Here is a 19,995-nt window from a genome sequence, read left to right as displayed (position 1 = left end):
CGTCTGAGTAAGTCAACGGAGATGGCGTGATCGGAAACTAGCTCCGTCCAATTGTTACGTCACCTAGCAACTGATGGCGTGATCGGAAACAAGTCCCGCCCACCTCAAATATGATTGGTTAAACGGAAATACCCGAGTGCAAGGGTGTGCTAGCTTCCAGGGATGTGCTAGTTCGATGACTAACACACAGCTGAGAGAGGTTTTTGGAAAAAGCAGGGAGCTAGTAAATTTAACAAAGTATCTTTTATATAGTATAAATAAAGTAGAGGTATATTAAAAGAGAATATGCTTTAATTCAATTAGAATAAAGTTAATCATACAAATCAAACTATATAAAACATACTCTATATGACATCAGAATAACAATTTATTTCAGCATGGCTTTGTATAACAATTTTATACATAAGTATCATCATTCAAACAAACCACAAGCGAGTCATACAGAGTATATGGACTAAAAATAATTGCATACAGAGTATTCAAATACCTCTTGCTCTGAATATTTAATCGGATTCTTTCAAAGTAGCACACCTTTTATTTATCTACACATATCACAGTCTGTTGATTACACTTATACCAATCTTAGATCTCTTAACAGATAGCACACGATACGATACAAGGGTTATACTTACTCAAATAGTGATAAAAAGAAATGATAGATTCATACCACGAGGTAACTCTTGAAAATACTTACATATATATATGTAGTTCTCCCACAATGATGAGTTGGTAAACAAAACATGGCAATATTAACATTGAAAACGGAGCGTTATGCTTATGCTTAAATGTTCTAGAAAGTAAGAGTATTTTCTTAATGAGTATGCGTTAAAATTAGATTCCTCTATAAATGACTGCAGGATTGTCGAATATTCTCTCAAATAATTTCAAAAATGCATTACAGAAGTATTTACGTTCTTTCTTATACAACAGTATCATATCATATGAACACAAAAACATCTTAAGTTTCCAACCATAATGATAAGCAATATCATATCGGACTCTTAAACGGTCTTATTGGACTGATACACAACAATACATTAATGTACAGCTTGAAGATAATACATGGACCGCTTCCTTAGTTTTTTGTATACCTAATAATGGAATGAGCCTTTTGGTAGGTATAACTGTAAAACTACATTATGGCGGTTGCAGTGATCTCAGTTTTAAGACATGTTGATACCAAACACTTCATTTATGAAGGACAATTATATCATCTTAAAGTTTTCGTTGTGATAGGAAGTTCCATTATACGTCTTTACTGTATCCAAGTAACGTCTTGTTTCCACACAGAAACATGAATATGAGATGTAACCCATATAGTATGCAACAACAGTTGAAAACAATGATATATCAGCACCGTGAAATTGGTCCTCACAATAGTAGTAAACAGCAGTAAGATATGTATCAATCCAACAAACTAATTTCACTTCCGGTTAGTTTCCACAGTCTTGTCTATCCTTGACTTTGATGTAATCTGAATAGTCAAATATGGCTTGTTCCTGTTCCTTTGTCTCCACAGATCCCGGCCTGTACACCCGGATCTCGTCGAGAGCCCTCTGGGGCTCCATACAGTACCTCTTTATAAAGTAACAAGCCAGAACGGTCCCGGTGCGTCCTTTCCCGTGAGCACAGTGCAAACCAGCGGCCTGCAGCCAGAAACAAAATCAATATTAAACTTAAATCAAATTAGATTAAAATATCTACTACATTGAAGTTTTGAACTAGTCAAAGGTTAAATACTGTAAATATACAAATTTTAGCGGTAATTTTTTTATCTTAGCGCTTTTCGTGCTCTCTTAAAGAAATCGTAATTCATTTTGTTCACATTACGCGGAAATGACTGCGCTTAAATAAGTAGAGGTGTCGAATATTACACGTTTATGAAGTTTTGCTTTCAACATGGACTTATATTAAACACATTATCTCAAAATATCTAACGATTTATTCATTGATAGTAATGTGTCTGCATCTAGTGAGTATGTAATAGTTTCTTTTGTAACAAGGTGAATTGAACAACTGAAACGGAATAATGCGTGTTTTCTTGTGAATATATGTACTTACTAGAAGCAGTCATCTGAAGTACAGCGTCTATATCTAGTTAGTATGTCAGTATAGTCTCTTCTGTTATAAGGTGACATTACCGACATTGATGGTCAGCAAAACATATCAAACAATCAGACTATCGTATGAGCAAACGCTTGTTTTCTTTTGAATGCACTGCTAAAAGTAGTCATCTGATGTGATTCATTCAACCAATTTCATGTATTAAATTGCAACAAGTCTTTGAACTAGTTTCCAGTTATTACAGTAATACCAATCTCATTACCAGGTATACCGACCTTTCCATCCTTTAGCGCTGTCTCTATAATATCTATACATTGGTCAATCTGGTCCATCGTTGGGGGAGTAAAATCCTTTACCTTCACAGGGAATAGGTTGATTTCTGAAAGATAGAAATGTATCACAATAAGAACGGAAACTATAGCGTACAGCATCAGCATTATACAGTCATATAAAGAATATATACATAACACGTGATACTGGTGACAGTGTGCGAACACATATACAGTGCAATACAGTACATCGTAATGGAGTCATTTTGACACGACCGCTTTCTTGGTGCGTTAATGTAATATATATTTTCAACGCTATCCAATGTACGTTTTCAAGAGATAAAAGGATGATAAACTATAAGTGAATATTCCATCGTTATAAATATATCATGTTATACATGGAGTACAGTAAGTAAATCAGAAGAAAAGACTAAAGAGATCAATCAGTACGTTTATATCCCGATAATTTCAGCTCGATATGTGCCATTAAAAAGAAATAGCGATGCTTCAAATCATCGCCAGCTAAGTGAACAAATTGCACTTATAGTCGATATAGTATATGGTCCTGATTTGGTCGCACAGCTAAATCGTAAAAAAATTTGACATCACATTACGTTTCCGAAAACAAACATAACTTATGTTTTTAAATGAGTAAAAATCTCCCTTTGTGTTACATTAATTGTATCTTTTCTCTCTCAAGTAACAAAGGCCTGATCAACAACATCTTCAAATCAAATGACTAAAGCCTGATCAACAACATCTTCAAATCAAATAACTAAAGCCTGATCAACAACATCTTCAAATCAAATAACTAAAGCCTGATCAACATCATCTTCCACTCAAATTACTAAAGCCTGATCAACAACATCTTCTCAAATAAATGAAGTCTAATCAACATCATCTTCCACTCAAATAACAAAAGCCTGATCAACAACATCTTCCACTCAAATAACTAAAGCCTGATCAACAACATCTTCTCAAATAAATGAAGTCTAATCAACAACATCTTCCACTCAAATAACTAAAGCCTGATCAACAAAATCTTCCACTCAAATAACTAAAGCCTGAACAACAACATCTTCCACTCAAAAGACTAAAGCCTGATCAACAACATCTTCTCAAATAAATGAAGTCTAATCAACATCATCTTCCACTCAAATTACTAAAGCCTGATCAACAACATCTTCTCAAATAAATGAAGTCTAATCAACATCATCTTCCACTCAAATAACTAAAGCCTGATCAACAACATCTTCCACTCAAATAACTAAAGCCTGATCAACAACATCTTCTCAAATAAATGAAGTCTAATCAACAACATCTTCCACTCAAATTACTAAAGCCTGATCAACAACATCTTCTCAAATAAATGAAGTCTAATCAACAACATCTTCCACTCAAATAATTAAAGCCTGATCAACAACATCTTCCACTCAAATAACTAAAGCCTGAACAACAACATCTTCCACTCAAAAGACTAAAGCCTGATCAACAACATCTTCCACTCAAATAACTAAAGCCTGATCAACAACATATTCCACTCAAAAGACTAAAGCCTGATCAACAACATCTTCCACTCAAATAACTAAAGCCTGATCAACAACATCTTCTCAAATAACTAAAGTCTAATCAACATCATCTTCAACTCAAATAACTAAAGCCTGATCAAGAACATCTGCCACTCAAATGACTAATGCCTGATATATAGCTTTTTCTACTCAAAGGGATTAAGCCAAATCTGTATAGCATCTTCAGTATTTAGTTCACCATTTTCGGCGGACATTACCAGGGAAGTCTTTTACAGATGGTTGTCGTTCGTCAGTGAGTGATACTAGGTAGCCGACATCGTGTTCCACCAAGTACATCATGTTTTCGGGAGATTCAGGGAAGCCCATTGCACAAACATCATTCTCCACCACCCAAGAGAAGTTCTTCGGTATGCGGGACTTGACAACATCTCCAAAGATCGTCTGGAAAAAACCAACCAACAGCATTAAAAACAACATTTTTCGAAATAACGAAATTGTAATGAAATTAAACATAGAAAAAAGAAAAATACAAACAAAATACATATTTGTATAAAGATGCCTAAAATAAGCAAGATACAGAACCATGTGTTCCAGGAGAAGGAGTATGTCATTATTAGTAGCTGACGCCGGTCTTGTAAATAGATAGTTTAGTAAAAGAAAGACTCGTCCTTATCAATCTATATCCATCCCATGGCAAGTTAAGGACATGATCAACTGATAAACGGGTAGTTTCTTAAAGTTATACGTGCTATACAACTGTAATATAACTGGGTGAACATTTTGACATGTTAGATTTGTTCAGTAATCTATCGAAAACAAAACAAGTTTGGTGAATTAATCTGTGAAAGACATTCAAATTGACAGACACTTATAAACATTAGTTACAACACAGACATTACGCACTGTAAAATTATTTTTTATGCCTTATGATGTTTAGATGGGAACATACCTCCAGAAATGACTTTGCAATTACTAATAACATTGTTGACCAGTAAAATGAAACTGTAGACCACAACTTGGCTTCATGGTCGGACCGTGTGTACCCAATTCACTGTACTGTAGGTGTAATTATTATGATTTTGAACAGTACTGTCAAAAATCATTTTTAGCGATAAAATATACTTGTAATTTTTGGTGGTGAATGAAATATCAAAAGCTATTCCTATTGCGTGGGTATAATCTTCAAATAAGCTATGCATGGCATGCATGTACTCATGTAACCAAGGCTCTAGCCTTATTAGATATCTCGTTAACATTCAGACCAAATACTACACAGAATATTCGTTTCACTTATTCCGGGTGACTGCACACACCAAATGTAATAGTATAGTTTTCTGATATAGTTTTGGTCCTCCCGTGTCTATTCGCCCATGACGGTTAACTTTTTGTTAATGTTTTGGCAAGTACAGCTTTATTCACTTCTGAAGACGACTTTTTCGAGAAACTGACAATTATACAATCTAAACAAAATGTTTGCATCTTCTCTGAAACGGCCAATATGTTCGATATGCATACGTTTATATAGGAAATGTCAGTAATGTTTCATGTTAGCTGAAAAAATAGAATTCCATATCAATAAAGTTTCTATGTTGCTTCGAATTTGATATCGATTCAACTTTATGTGGTGCAACATAATATTCTAAAACAATGGCGGTTGTGTACTTTGAATCGAAGAATCAAATGATGTCGCTGACAACCCGAAACATTTCAACTCTTCTCGCTAAACTACTCAGCTCTGACAAAATTAAACTGTAAATTCCATCCAGAGATATTTATAGTTCTGGTTTGGTTGACAACAAATCGAGATATCTGGATTTTATGAATACAGTGAAAATCACTTACGTCTGGTAAGATCCGTGGTGCCTATTTTACAGTATGTGGTCAATCTTGGACTGACCTTTGAGCAGCTGAGTTACTAGAAGAAGCAGACCACCTCAAATCGAACTGGGTTGAGGACACCCAATGATGGTATCTAATCGTTTGTATGCGTTGTTTAGCACTAATACAATGACTGATTAGAACAGCATAGCCTTCATTTGTAACTGAACTTGTACAAAGCAATGATGTCCCAATTGGAGGCAGCTACAGTTAGAATATGGTAATTTACTAAAATGTATACAAACCACATCAGTCTCCGACATACTGCTGCCGAGCCTCTATACCTTGGTTTACCCGTATCTAGATGTCATCTCTACACTACTGTTCAACACACGCATGCTCGTTATAAATAATTCATCCTTCAGCTCCAGTCCACACATAGTATGTTGATACCCCGGGTGAGAGGAGGGAGACGGTAAAGTCAATCAAACATGAAATCTTCTGTTTTGAGTTTTCAAGGACAATAAGATGTAAACTGTACGTTGTAAGGACGTGTATCTATAATTATAGGTTACGAGTAGAAGTACCGGATACGACCTCAATGACAGTGTTCCTTTGTAGTGTATTCATAAGTGTATATATATGTTTTCAGTCCTGTTTATGACTTTCACAATGCGTTAAAATCAATAATGATCGTTTGCCGCCCATTCGTATAAAGGTGATTAATGATGTGTATCTGACAGACAAATTGTAATATCATGTGAATATCATTAGGTGTTAATGTTCTAGCGAAGTAGATCAAACCATGGTGAAAACAGCAAAAAAACCTTGAACCGGTTACGGAATATGCTTTCCTATTTATAGAACTTAGTGAAGTGAAAAACTGCTGTGTATGTTGTGAAAAGCTGTTTAACTTGAGCAATATACCAAGGTTCAATGCACATGTTCGCCTAAACAAAACATAACACTACACCTTTCTCCATAAGTGAGTGGTGGAACAATGGTATGTAACGTCATAATTATGCTTAATGTTAACAGTTAGGTGTGTATCGAGTAAAGATAATGCAGTATATCTATCAAGTCACATTATGCCAAGAAAATAATGCAAATAGAATGGCAACATTGGATGGGAGAGAAAGGTATGCATTGAACATGGTTAAATGATCGTATTGCTCTCCAGCAGATACTAAAGCGGTCAAACAAGTTCAAGTCTTAGTTTTTTGATAAATTGTAAGTGTTCACAGCCTTAGTCTTTATAGACATCTTTGTTCGACCACTGATGGTGCAGGAAAACGACACAGCCTTCGACCACTGTTGGTGCAGGAAAACGACACAGCCTTCGACCACTGATGGTGCAGGAAAACGACACAGCCTTCGACCACTGATGGTGCAGGGATACGTCACAACCTTCGACCACTGATGGTGCAGGAAAACGTCACAACCTTCGACCACTGATGGTGCAGGAAAACGTCACAACCTTCGACCACTGATGGTGCAGGAAAACGACACAGCCTTCGACCACTGATGGTGCAGGGATACGTCACAACCTTCGACCACTGATGTTGCAGGAAAACGTCACAACCTTCGACCACTGATGGTGCATGAAAACGTCACAACCTTCGACCTCTGATGGTGCAGGAAAACGTCACACCTTCGACCACTGATGGTGCAGGAAAACGTCACAACCTTCGACCACTGTTGGTGCAGGAAAACGTCACAACCTTCGACCACTGATGGTGCAGGAAAACGTCACAAACTTCGACCACTGATGGTGCAGGGAAACGCCACAACCTTCGACCACTGATGGTGCAGGAAAACGACACAGCCTTCGACCACTGATGGTGCAGGGATACGTCACAACCTTCGACCACTGATGTTGCAGGAAAACGTCACAACCTTCGACCACTGATGGTGCAGAAAAACGTCACAACCTTCGACCACTGATGGTGCAGGAAAACGTCACAACCTTCGACCACTGATGGTGCAGGAAAACGTCACAACCTTCGACCACTGATGGTGCAGGAAAACGTCACAACCTTCGACCACTGATGGTGCAGGAAAACGTCAGCTGGTGGTGCAGGAAAACAACTTTCGACCACTGATGGTGCAGGAAAACGTCACAACCTTCGACCACTACTTAACACGCATCACGTAGACATTGAGCATCCGATACAAGCTACAGCTAGCGGTTAGGACCACAAGTCCAACAAAACCACACCAGAAGGGTTCATTATCTGTTTAGAAGACCTCTCAATTTAACACGCACTTTATTTTTATCAATCTAATCCAATTGCTTTAAACGTCGTCTTTATTTCGAATATCAAGGCAATTTTACATCTTAACATGTCTGTTGGTGAACTTATTACCAGGCGTTACTACTTTGAAAGAAAAACCAACAATAAACAATGATGCAAACAATACTAATTCAACTTTGCATATAATGGGTTTGGTATAGTATAACTAATTATTTGGATGTCCAAACGGTAAAACATGTTGATTTTGATAAAAATAACAATTAAAAAAAACAACCAAAAAAACAATGATATTTGTATAGATTCAAAAATTCAAATAACGAAGATATTCTGTCGAGATTCAGTTCCATATGATTAAAGGCCATGTGATTATAAACTGATACGGCATTGGGTGACAGATGGCTACCATATACAGAATAATGCATATATATTTTCAGCATATGTAAGTGCGGAATACAAAAGGAAGAAAATTCTTCGTGTGAAGTGTAGGTGTACTGAATATAAAAGAATGCTGGATGATATGGTAAATTGATGTAGCATTAATGAATATAAAAGAATGCTGGATGATATGGTAAATTGATGTAGCATTAATCAATAGTGTCCGTTATAATAGTTCATGGAGGTAAAAAGCGGCATTTCGTGTCGAGTTAGTAATTGTTGAATATTAAACACTTCTAAGAACTTTCGGCTAATCTGAGTGATGATTTTTTCACCTTTCGATCAATATGCATATACATTGTATTCTACATTAAAATCATCCAATTTTGTGGAAAATCAACAAATAAACTGTGGAATAAAGAACACGATAAATCTAAACAGAGATTTAAGGATGGTACATGTATTAGAATGAATTCTTTACAGAGTTGGAAGATTAGTTTTGGGAACATTTAAGAGAGTTCAAATGTATCCAAGAAAAAGATAAAAACAGAATCAATGTTTTTTTCTAACAGATGCCCTTTATTTTTATACAGTACATGTATATAATCATCAAGTTTGGCACACACTGTTGAAATTACTTCAGTCTTTTGCTCCCATAGAAATATAACTATAGTTAGATATAAATGTGACTCTGGACGCAAGTTTACTTGTACCAGTGATCTCGGCGTTAGAAATGTACCTGCTGCCCCTATTGCATTTTCACGATTTTCATCAAAGACAACTAAATTAAGGATTTTATGTTGTCTCTTCTTTCTAACTTTTTTTCCCTAACTCTTCGTTGACACCACCTCACTTTAGGCCTTGAGTTGGGCGCTTGTCCCAGTGAGGGTTCTGTTCCCTGGTCGAGATACACTATATACATGTACAGTATTATATATTATATATATAGTCCATAGAAGTGGTAGTTTCTGTCCTTGCTTAGTGTTCCGCATAAAGAGAGTGGGACGACTGGTTTCCCCGTTGTCAGTATACCGGGTGGACAGTGTTTGTTATGTGTCCTCGGCAGCATGTTTCAGTAATATAACACTATAAAAAGGGCAAAGAGTTCCGCTATTACAAGGAAGCACAACTTTTATAATACACGTATGTCGTAACCTCCCAAAGAGTACAGAGACAATCGGGTACTGGATGATTGATTTGTTTTACCTTTTTGCAATCAAAACATGTCTATTAAAGTTAAAATGTCACATTTTTGGGAAAAAGAGATAAAAAAATTGTTTATAATGCATGCACACGATACATGTGAGTCGCGTGTTTTGGAAGATTGTGTTGATGATGCTGAGAAACTTGCGTTCATACCTACATTTATCTCTAACTATACTTATACATAAATGTATTTCTATGGGAGCAAAAAGACTGAAATCTTTCAATAGTTCAGAGAGCTAGACTATGTAAATTCAAGCGGTGGCTTATTTTACACGGGTATCGTTGATATGCGTGCAGTGAAATAATAAAAACATAGTAGAAATACTTACCAAGAAGAAACAGGAGAATAAAAGGGTTGAGAGGGTCGACATCTTAGGTTGGCTTCTTTGATGTCGGGACTAGCCATCAAACTTAGGCCTTCGCTCACATCCCAAGCTTGATCTGTGATTTTTTTATTCTACCAACAATCTTGTGCAGCGTAGCATATGCATGCTGAAGTCTGAAGATATTGATCTGCTCACATTTTCTTCTATGTCCAATAATTGATGTTCTTCAATGACTATAATATTGTAGTCTAGAGCTACTCGGTATTGCTTTGTTTTTCTCGTAGGCTACATGTAGGACCCAACATGTATTTCATGAAAAGTATTTTGCTGTACTTTCGTTAGAGAACTGAGGCTAACGCACTGCAGTCAGATCTATAAATAATGTCTGGCATAAGATCAAAATACACACACGGAGTGCCTACATGTAACGTGTACATGTAATGGTTAATACACGTGTACATCAATACTTTACTCGAGTTATCTTTCGTTCCATTGCAAAAACGTACAAACTCCGTGAATGCCTAGTTTCACGCCCGCAAACGCTCTAACTATAACATACTATGTAGTACTGACATTCATTTAAGGTAACTCTTTAACTGATTTAAAACAAAGTTATCATTGCTGTAGATAACATAATAAAATATACATTTACGAATCCTCACATTTTTTGGCAGGATTCCGGAAGGAACCGAATATTGCCGATCTAGGATTTAAGCGTCTGATTGACCTAGAACCACATGATAAACGTAAACGCGACATTGATTTGTTTACAAATGGCGGTTCACAAACGATACCGAAACTACAAATGCTCAATTTATTGATAATTTATCGACTGATACATATTTCTGGAAATCACGCACAGCTTTAGAAGCATGTTATTACAGATCCGATGTCTACATGCCTTTGGACAGCTGGTAAGAAATTTGTAAATAGTGATATTCAATTTAAATGCACAATGTTATGATCAGACGATGTCCAGACATGTTGTGGCAATGATGTGGGCAGTTTTTTTCAATGCGTTTTCGAAAAAAAATGTTTTGTGAATTTGTGATACAGTTTAAAATTGAGGCCTTAACTTATTGTTTAGTCAATTGCAAATATTAAACCCTGTGTTAGGAGATAGGAATTGGGCTTGTAACTTTTGCCAAAAGATTATATTTTCAGACACGGACCATGTTTTCTATATTTATATGTTATGCATAAACTTTAAACTTGTATACAGTCTGAAAGGCTCCAACTGTACTTTGATATATAATTTTGTTAAATGCATTGCAGCTGCCAGCTTGTGGTTTATTAATATTTAAAATATTTTAAAATTACTGTATATAAATCAAAGATAACTCGAGCTACATGTATAATTTGTATCTCTGTTGACCAACAGTTTGCATGTCCACCGATATTAAACAGTACAGAGAATCTTGGACAATTTGTCTGGCGGATTTATTTATTGTTTTAATTCTGTTCTCAGATTTCTCCATCTATCCTCTGTGACTGTTCCACCTTTTAATAAAAGACAATGAAGAGGTCCAATGCTTTGCTACAGAAAGTTTCATCACAATTAAAAGGAGATATTATCAAAAAACCAACAGAAGAGGATGACCTTGAGGTAAAGTATTGAAACACTTGTTTGTGACAACATTTTTTTTCCAAAAGTCATCAATTGCAATAAAAAACAATGTATCACACAGAGCACACCTACGGAGAGGTCATATATCATGAACTTCAAATTAGTATGATGTGTCTGGTATTTCATTCTTTGTTATCTGAAATGTATTTCATTCGATCATTGTATTCATATTAATTTTGTATTTTCAGAATCTTTGAATAAATTAAAAGCTTTCCTATATATTTTAGATGTACATGAGCTGAAATTTGCCGATTATACTCTTATTTACTTTTATAGGCTTACATCAAGGGTCTTACACAAAAGACTGCCCAGCATAAGAAAGCGGTAAATTTTGAGGATATTGGTGATATTTCGATATCAAGTGAGTTAGATACAAATTCATCCACTCATAAACAAAAGGCTGGCCCTTCTGTTGGGAGTAAATTTCTAAAAAAGAACACAGGTCAAAACTCTGCACCTGCTCCTCAGTCAAAGTTTTTGAAGAAACCTCAAACATCAGCAGCTAGTCCAGTTCCAACCGTTTCCTCTCAGTCTCGCCCTGGGACGTCCCGAGGGCCGCTTCAGCAGCAGTCAAAAGGTCCAGCATATGGACAGCCTAGAGGAGGAACCCAGAAATCTTCCTCTTTAGACAAAGCTGCAGCCCTCACACAGAAGGTAGCAGGCAGGCAGACTTTTGCAAATACTAAAAATGTATTTACTCTTGAAACAGACAGTGATGATACGTTTTCCACACCTCGAGCTGCCAACCCTACCCCGGGCAAAAAACAAAACAACAGGGTACTTAGTCCAAGCCCTCGATCTATGTCTTCAGACAGTGTCAAGATAGGAAGAGATGGTGGCAAATTTATGAAAAAGAAACAAGCAGCTGCTGAGGAAAAACCAACTCCACAAAAGGCTGACACTGGTGGCAGAAAAAGTCCTGTTCCTAGTGCTAAGCAAGCAGGCAATGTACAGAAAAAATCAGGTACATATCTTACTCGTCAGATTGAGAGCAGATTTTGATTATGATATCATGCCTTAATTTTCACACAAAAATATGATAAAATTAGGATGGATTCAGCCAAGAATTATAAATAATAGTTCATATTTTCACAGAGGCACAAAACTCTATTTTGAAGAAATGGATATTGTCTTGATATAATATAACTTGACACCTGCATGTATACCATACCATGGGTAAGTTCAAAGTAAAAAAAAATATTTAGGTAGACCTTAAAGTAACTTCAATTTACATGCATTTTCTAGGAAAACAACATTTAACCTATGATAATACTAGTTTATAGTATACAATTATCATTGATAGTAAAATAGTGCGATTGTTGTACTAAAGTGAGCTTTCAAAATTTTAGAAATGCTTTGATATGTATGTTGATTTATTTAATTTGATATACAAAAATAGAAACATTTATGAAAATTTAACATTAATACTTTTTAGTGTCCCCTTTCCTGAAGAGTTCTCAGAGATATTCTACAGATGTTGTTTTATCGTCTGAGGAGGAGAGTTTGGCTGAGTTTATTACTGGGCTGGACGCTGATTCCTCCGAGGATGGCAGAATTAAAGAATACATGAAAAGGATCAAGGTATTGGCACAACTTTATTCAAGGATTTAAAGATGTATTTCAGCGATATATTTTTTTTTTTTTAATTAACTGATATTAACAACTTAAATGAGTACAAAATTACTCATAGAACCGTTTAGAAATAAGTTGCTATTTAGAAAAAAAGGTTAAACAGTATAGACATGCACGTACATGTATTTAGTGTGCGTAAAAAGAAACTAATCAATGTCGATATATCCAAAGTAGACTATTTTGCTGTTATATTTTCAATATTGCATTGTTCTACTATTAAATCATTAATGAAAGAGAATTATTTTTTCTCACCAGCCCAGTGAAAAGCTGAAGACTCGAGTGCCATCACCCCCACCCAGAAGAACCCCCTCCCCAGACTCCAAACCTCCTACAGCGATCAGAAGGACACCTTCTCCACAGAACCAACGAAGGTCACCTTCCCCAAAATTCCACCGGAGGTCACCATCTCCTGTGTTCCGAAGGTCAAGGTCATCTGATGATTCGGTATTATCAGATTCCCTACAGAGTGAAGTCATAGAGGAGAGAGATGAGAGTGATGCTCACAGCATTAGTTCTGAAGATGGATTTAAATGTAAGTGTTATTCAGCCTTTCCTGTGTGATAGTCTAAATTTAAAAAAAATGTTAACTTAAAACACATCATATCAGATGGGAATCATGCAGTAATTCTTCTTGTGTTAAATGTTCTTTAAAATTTCACAGAAAATCAATGAAGCTTGTGTTAGTGGTTGTCTCTGTTGTCAATGAAATGTAAAATTACATGATTAATGTGAAATAAATGTTTTTGTGAATTAAGTGTATGGAGAATCCAATCAACAACTGTCAGGGAATTGTTACTTCCATATGCATGTCCACTTATTAAAACTGAGAATACATTGTTTTGTGTGATTACAAAGCTGTTTTTTGTTCTACAGTAAAATCAGCCATAATAGAAAAGCGTACATATTAATTTAAAAGTCTGCTACATGTTTTCATCAGTCTGATTAAAATTCAGATTGCTATTTCCACTTTTACATTGGGAATCTGATCACTCAATCATTAGCTGTATTTGCCTGGTTTTGTTAAAATTATCTGAAAGATTATTCTTTGTGTTGTTTACAATAACAAATCTACTGCTGATAACTATTACTCATATGAAGTAAGTCATCTTGATACAAGTTATTTTTGTCAGTGAGTAAAATATCATGTAATGTATTACAAATGTAAAGAAGGTTAAGATATGTACATTACACAACTGAATTCAAAATCTGCACAGGTAAATTACTGGCAGGCAATGTAAATAATAAACATAGCTATTTAATTGAAGTTCCATGCAGTAATACTTAATAGTTTTCACTACATATCTCAAATATTCTTTCCAAACATCTTATTTACAGTCAATCTTATGGATGCTAATTCATTTGAGCCAGTAGTTTTTGAAACAAAACCACATAAGACAACCAAATCTCCTGTTCAGCGGAAATCAACAAAATCTCCAGTGGAACGGAAGTCAAGGGAGACAAAAAAGCCTTCAAATAAAAAACAAAAAGAACCAGAAAAGAAACCTGTGAAGGAAAAGAAAAGTGATGTATTCAGTTCGTTTGGACTTCATACGGTAGACGAGTTATTGGGGGCCGCAGATGTGTCGGAAGGACGTGATATCAGTGAGGCGTCAGAAATTAAGACAGAATCGTCACAGTCAGAGATCATCCGTACAGAGAAAAGTGAACCTTTTGTGTTTGGTTCAAATCTGAGAAAAAAGCGTGAACCAGAATCAGTGACAGAGATTATATCAGAGATTCACACGAGAGACCACAGTACTAAACGCAGAGACTCTTATTCAGAAGACTTTGAACCTAGTATTTCTGAAAGGATAGGCATGAGTTCTAAATCGTACAGAGTTAAATCTGCTTCTGAGATTCGAACACGATACAGTAGTGAGGGCACTGCAGATGACTATACAGAAGAGTTTGCTAGTGACACTGAGTCGATAGCCACTGTATCACGGACATCAGCGGGACCTCCGTCAGAGATGACCATTACAGACAGCTACACTGACCACTCAGGCTCCTATAGGTAAGGGTTAATGTAAAACAGGATCTTTAATCCATCCAACATTTGGTCTACCTTAAATTCTAAACATTGTTGGTACATGTAATATTAGATCCAAGTGTGTGCTTCATGAACTATTAGTGTTTAATTGTCATTCATTTACCCTTCCAATGCAATTTAACAGGATGGATGAAAGAAAATGAGGACAATAGCAATAGTTTTAGACACATGTTTCATTTAAGAACAAATCACTTACTGTTTTGCTGTATATTTCAGTTACGCCCCTGAGGTAAGGAAATCAAAGTCGGGTCATGTAAAGACAAAGAACGTAGAGGTACAAACAGCAGAGCCTGGTCTGACGTACACGTGGGATTCCCGTTACTCCGGTATGGCCGTGCCTGGCCCGGCCCTGGGGATGGGATTTGTTGATCCTACCCCTATAGCAACATATGTGGTCAGCCCAGAAACACTTGAAAGTAAGTAGCCTGTGTTGAAAGTAAGTAGTCTGTGTTGAAAGTAAGTAGTCTGTGTTGGAAGTAAGTAGTCTGTGTTGGAAGTAAGTAGTCTGTGTTGGAAGTAAGCAGTCGGTGTTGGAAGTAAGTAGTCTGTGTTGGAAGTAAGTAGTCTGTGTTGGAAGTAAGTAGTCTGTGTTGGAATGTGTTGGAAGTAAGTAGTCTGTGTTGGAAGTAAGTAGTCGGTGTTGGAAGTAAGTAGCCTGTGTTGGAAGTAAGTAGCCTGTATTGGAAGTAAGTAGTCTGTGTTGGAAGTAAGTAGTCTGTGTTGGAAGTAAGTAGCCTGTGTTGGAAGTAAGTAGTCTGTGTTGAAAGTAAGTAGTCTGTGTTGGAAGTAAGTAGTCTGTGTTGGAAGTAAGTAGTCGGTGTTGGAAGTAAGTAGTCTGTGTTGGAAGTAAGTAGTCTGTGTTGGAAGTAAGTAGTCGGTGTTGGAAGTAAGTAGCCTGTGTTGGAAGTAAGTAGCCTGTATTGGAAGTAAGTAGTCTGTGTTGGAAGTAAGTAGTCTGTGTTGGAAGTAAGTAGTCTGTGTTGGAAGTAAGTAGTCTGTGTTGGAAGTAAGTAGTCGGTGTTGGAAGTAAGTAGCCTGTGTTGGAAGTAAGTAGCCTGTGTTGGAAGTAAGTAGTCTGTGTTGGAAGTAAGTAGTCTGTGTTGGAAGTAAGTAGTCTGTGTTGGAAGTAAGTAGTCTGTGTTGGAAGTAAGTAGCCTGTGTTGGAAGTAAGTAGCCTGTGTTGGAAGTAAGTAGTCTGTGTTGGAAGTAAGTAGTCTGTGTTGGAAGTAAGTAGTCTGTGTTGGAAGTAAGTAGTCTGTGTTGGAAGTAAGTAGTCTGTGTTGAAAGTAAGTAGTCTGTGTTGAAGTAAGTAGCTGTGTTGGAAGTAAGTAGCCTGTGTTGGAAGTAAGTAGTCTGTGTTGAAAGTAAGTAGTCTATGTTGGAAGTAAGTAGTCTGTGTAGTCTGTGTTGGAAGTAAGTAGTCTGTGTTGGAAGTAAGTAGTCTGTGTTGGAAGTAAGTAGCCTGTGTTGGAAGTAAGTAGTCTGTGTTGAAAGTAAGTAGCCTGTGTTGGAAGTAAGTAGCCTGTGTTGGAAGTAAGTAGTCTATGTTAAAATTTTGATATCATGCGTGATATGCACAAATAAATGGTTTTAGTACTTTTCCATTCTACATTTTAAGCTCTAATTATTCAGGATTGAAAATTCTTAGGAAATGTCCATTGGAAAGTTTTATTAATTTTTCTGTCACTGTAACCATGGTTATATGCTTATTGGATACATAGTTAAAGTGTCTGATATTCTAATTCTGACCTTTAGGGATTTTGAAGGTTTTTTGACACAGCTAATACTCATCATATTAATTTTTTTCATTGCTGAAACTGAATTGATTCACACGGGAAAAGAAAATGATAAAACATGCATATAATGATTAATTCAATAGAGGTTACGGTTGTTTTCAGCAATGACTGCATACAGTCCCAGTATGATAGCCCTACACGACATGTTACGTCAGCAGCTGGAACTAACCAGAGATTTCCTCAAGTCACAGAGATACATGTACCAGTCTATGATGGCCAGTGTGGACCAACGACATACCTACACTACCCTGGAGGATACGAAACAGGTGAGACTTACTTACATACCACTACCAAATGATAGCAGTATATGAGACTGTGGTAGACAGATATGAACTGTGTTCAACTCCACTCCCATGTAACTCCATTTCCCAGGTAACTCCATTTCCCACGTAACTCCAATTCCCAGGTAACTTCATTTCCTACGTAACTCCATTTCTTGATAAGGTCAAAGGGCCAGTGATGATCAGGTTAAACTTCCTAACATATTATATTATCACAAGCCATCCACCACTGAATCTTGAGTTCGAATTCCATGTCGGGGCCGGCAGTTGCCAGTTACTGATCGCAGATGGGTGGTTTTTCTCTCGGTACTCCGATTTCTTCTTCCTTTTAAACCTTGCATATCCTTAAATTACCCCATCTACACTGCCCAATGTATCTGATTATGATATAATGTTAAACCATACAAACCTACCTGATAAGGCCCAACTATTATCCTTAAAACTACATATATTATCATATAGCTGAAGTACCTGGGCGTCTTTTGGGTTAAATATGGTTGGTTGATTAGCTTTAATGATGTGTAATTTTAACTGTCATGTTTTTGTAAACTAATAATGTCACTTAATCACAAAATGATGAGCTTCATGCAATAGTAGTGTATAATCAATATGTATTAGGCGATATAGTGTGAATTAATGTTACGAGAACGTGTACAGTAATTACAGCTTATTGATTTTATGAGTATTAACAGCTATGGCACACAACACAAGGAAATTATTGTCAGTTTCATTCTTCTAAATGCCAATATGGCTCTAAAAATGTAATCCAATAAGGAATTAACACATCATATTTTATATGGGATATACCCCATTATACACGATCATTAAACACGTAGATTAAATGAATATCCAGACCATATATATTGTACATGTCACATAGTGCAAATAAACTGTTAGCTCCTCATAACATTAATCTAACAGAGGGCACCATGCCTCATTGTCAGTATGCAGTTTATCAACAACTTTGGGTAAATATATTAGCGTATATTTAAAGAAATACACTTTCAGTGTTCCTATACATGTACTTATAAACTTGCAAATGTGGGGCCGCGTTGGCCGAGTGGTTAAGATGTACCGACATATTACCACATGTCCTCCACCTCTGGGTCGCGAGTTCGAATCCCATGTGGGGCAGTTGCCAGGTACTGGCTGCTGGTCGGTAGTTTTTCTCCGGGTACTCCGGCTTTCCTCCACCAACAAACCTGGCACGTCCTTAAATGACCCTGGCTGTTAATAGGACATTAAACTAATCAGACCAAACCAAATTGTAAATGTCTGTATGTATTTTGGCTATTAAAAAGCCCTATTTTGGTGACCTCAGTAATTTTTTAACAATCAGAAACCCTCTTTCAGACATGTTATTGACTGTTGTTTTACATTTTGTTGTGTTTTCAATAAATTCCAAGATGTCATGAACTGACACCACCATCCTCATTTTCAGTAAAGCTGTAAGTTCATTAGCAAGCTTAAGCCTACAGTAAAAGTCATATCAACAAGACCTCTCATTAGCCAACGTTAGCTGTGAGAAATTTTTCTGATCAATTCTTCATACTACCTTTATTTAAGAGATACCTGCTTGCATGGTTTGTAAATTCTATACTCAGAAAAAAAAGCCTGTCATTTTACAAAGTTTGAACAAAGAAATGTTTTTTTTTTTTTTTTTGCAGTATATACGCAAGCATAGGAAAAAGAGACTCTCCTTCAAAGAAGCTCTCAGGATGGTGGATGCAGAGATGGAAAGATAGTTCTCAGGAAAATAGAGTTGGATACTGTAACATTAAGGTTACTGATCAGAGGGATGTCGAAACTGTGTCAGATTACAGAGAATTTCATATCTCATTCAGTATAGACATATATACATATTCAGTTAAGTCTGCCAGATTGATTAAATGTCACATCACAGAGAACATGCTTCTTGTGTCGGTTTTGTGAGGTGACTGACAGTTTGTGCCTGTGTTTGAATGAGTATATGTCACACTACAGAGGTTGTCTGTTTGATCTCGGCTCTCAGTAAAGAAAGGTTCCAGATTAGACAGGTTATTTCTATGTTGAGATAGCAAGTCTCAGACAGCTACTTACCTTACAGCTTTCTCGGTATCAAGCTGATTTTCATTAATAGACAAACAATTGTTTATTTGAACAGCCAGGCCATTGTAGATAGTCTATCTGACATTTTGTTTATGTCATAAATAGAATTTTTTAGAAGCAGAGTAACCGGATATCAGGTTATCATATAACTAATAGCCAGGTTTTATCTAGATGTATGTCCAACACTGTTTTCCAATACAAGTTTCTTAATTGATTAGAATCCTGATTTCTTGGCTTTGAGAGGTGTCAATATGTCTGGTAACACAGACCTGTATCAGTTTCAATTTACGTAATAATAAAGTAGCTGAATTGGGTGAAGTTTAATAAGAATTCAGTATGCTTCTTATTTAAGGTGATTTTCAGTAATTGAATTGGTGAAAAGTCTGAATCTCTCAGCAGGACTGTTTTGTATACTCATGCCCTAAGACCAGTGGTGTGTGAGATTGAGTGACTGTGAAACGTATCGTGATTGCATATCTGTGATATTACTACAATGTATACCTTTAGAGATAGATGTACATACAAGTATGACACTTTATAAATGAATAAATATTGTATGCAAATTGTCTCTTATATTGCTTATATAGACAGATGGTATAATAGTCATACTACATTGTATTTTACTCCTTTGGATATAATGTAGTTTTATGTTTTAGTGCACCTGGTTCACACAATATAC

General features: G+C 36.3%; 2 protein-coding genes across 3 annotated transcripts; one reads left to right on the top strand and one right to left on the bottom strand.

The window, feature by feature from the left end:
• Positions 1-349: 349 nt before the first annotated feature.
• On the bottom strand, positions 350-10,401 carry LOC138325741 (dual specificity protein phosphatase 23-like). Of its 2 annotated transcripts, none has more exons than XM_069271597.1 (4): positions 9,846-10,401; positions 4,120-4,303; positions 2,340-2,443; positions 350-1,646 (listed from the first exon to the last, which is right to left on the bottom strand). In XM_069271597.1, the coding sequence occupies exons 1-4, from the start codon at positions 9,885-9,887 to the stop codon at positions 1,434-1,436; spliced, it is 543 nt and encodes a 180-aa protein (XP_069127698.1). In that variant the 5' UTR covers positions 9,888-10,401; the 3' UTR covers positions 350-1,433. The 2 variants fall into 2 exon arrangements, with proteins under 2 accessions (XP_069127698.1, XP_069127699.1); XM_069271598.1 differs by lacking the exon at positions 9,846-10,401 and adding an exon at positions 5,986-6,241.
• A 183-nt stretch (positions 10,402-10,584) lies between these two features.
• On the top strand, positions 10,585-19,174 carry LOC138325740 (uncharacterized protein C19orf44-like). The gene is made up of 9 exons (XM_069271595.1): positions 10,585-10,756; positions 11,311-11,448; positions 11,746-12,433; positions 12,905-13,050; positions 13,357-13,633; positions 14,437-15,115; positions 15,368-15,567; positions 17,050-17,213; positions 18,896-19,174. The coding sequence occupies exons 2-9, from the start codon at positions 11,359-11,361 to the stop codon at positions 18,971-18,973; spliced, it is 2,322 nt and encodes a 773-aa protein (XP_069127696.1). The 5' UTR covers positions 10,585-10,756; positions 11,311-11,358; the 3' UTR covers positions 18,974-19,174.
• The last annotated feature ends 821 nt before the right edge of the window (positions 19,175-19,995 follow it).

This window comes from Argopecten irradians, chromosome 6 (genome assembly GCF_041381155.1).
Source record: "Argopecten irradians isolate NY chromosome 6, Ai_NY, whole genome shotgun sequence".
Taxonomy (NCBI): domain Eukaryota; kingdom Metazoa; phylum Mollusca; class Bivalvia; order Pectinida; family Pectinidae; genus Argopecten; species Argopecten irradians.
The sequence above is the reverse complement of the archived record's forward strand: the minus strand, read 5'-3'. Positions and strand labels throughout refer to the sequence as shown.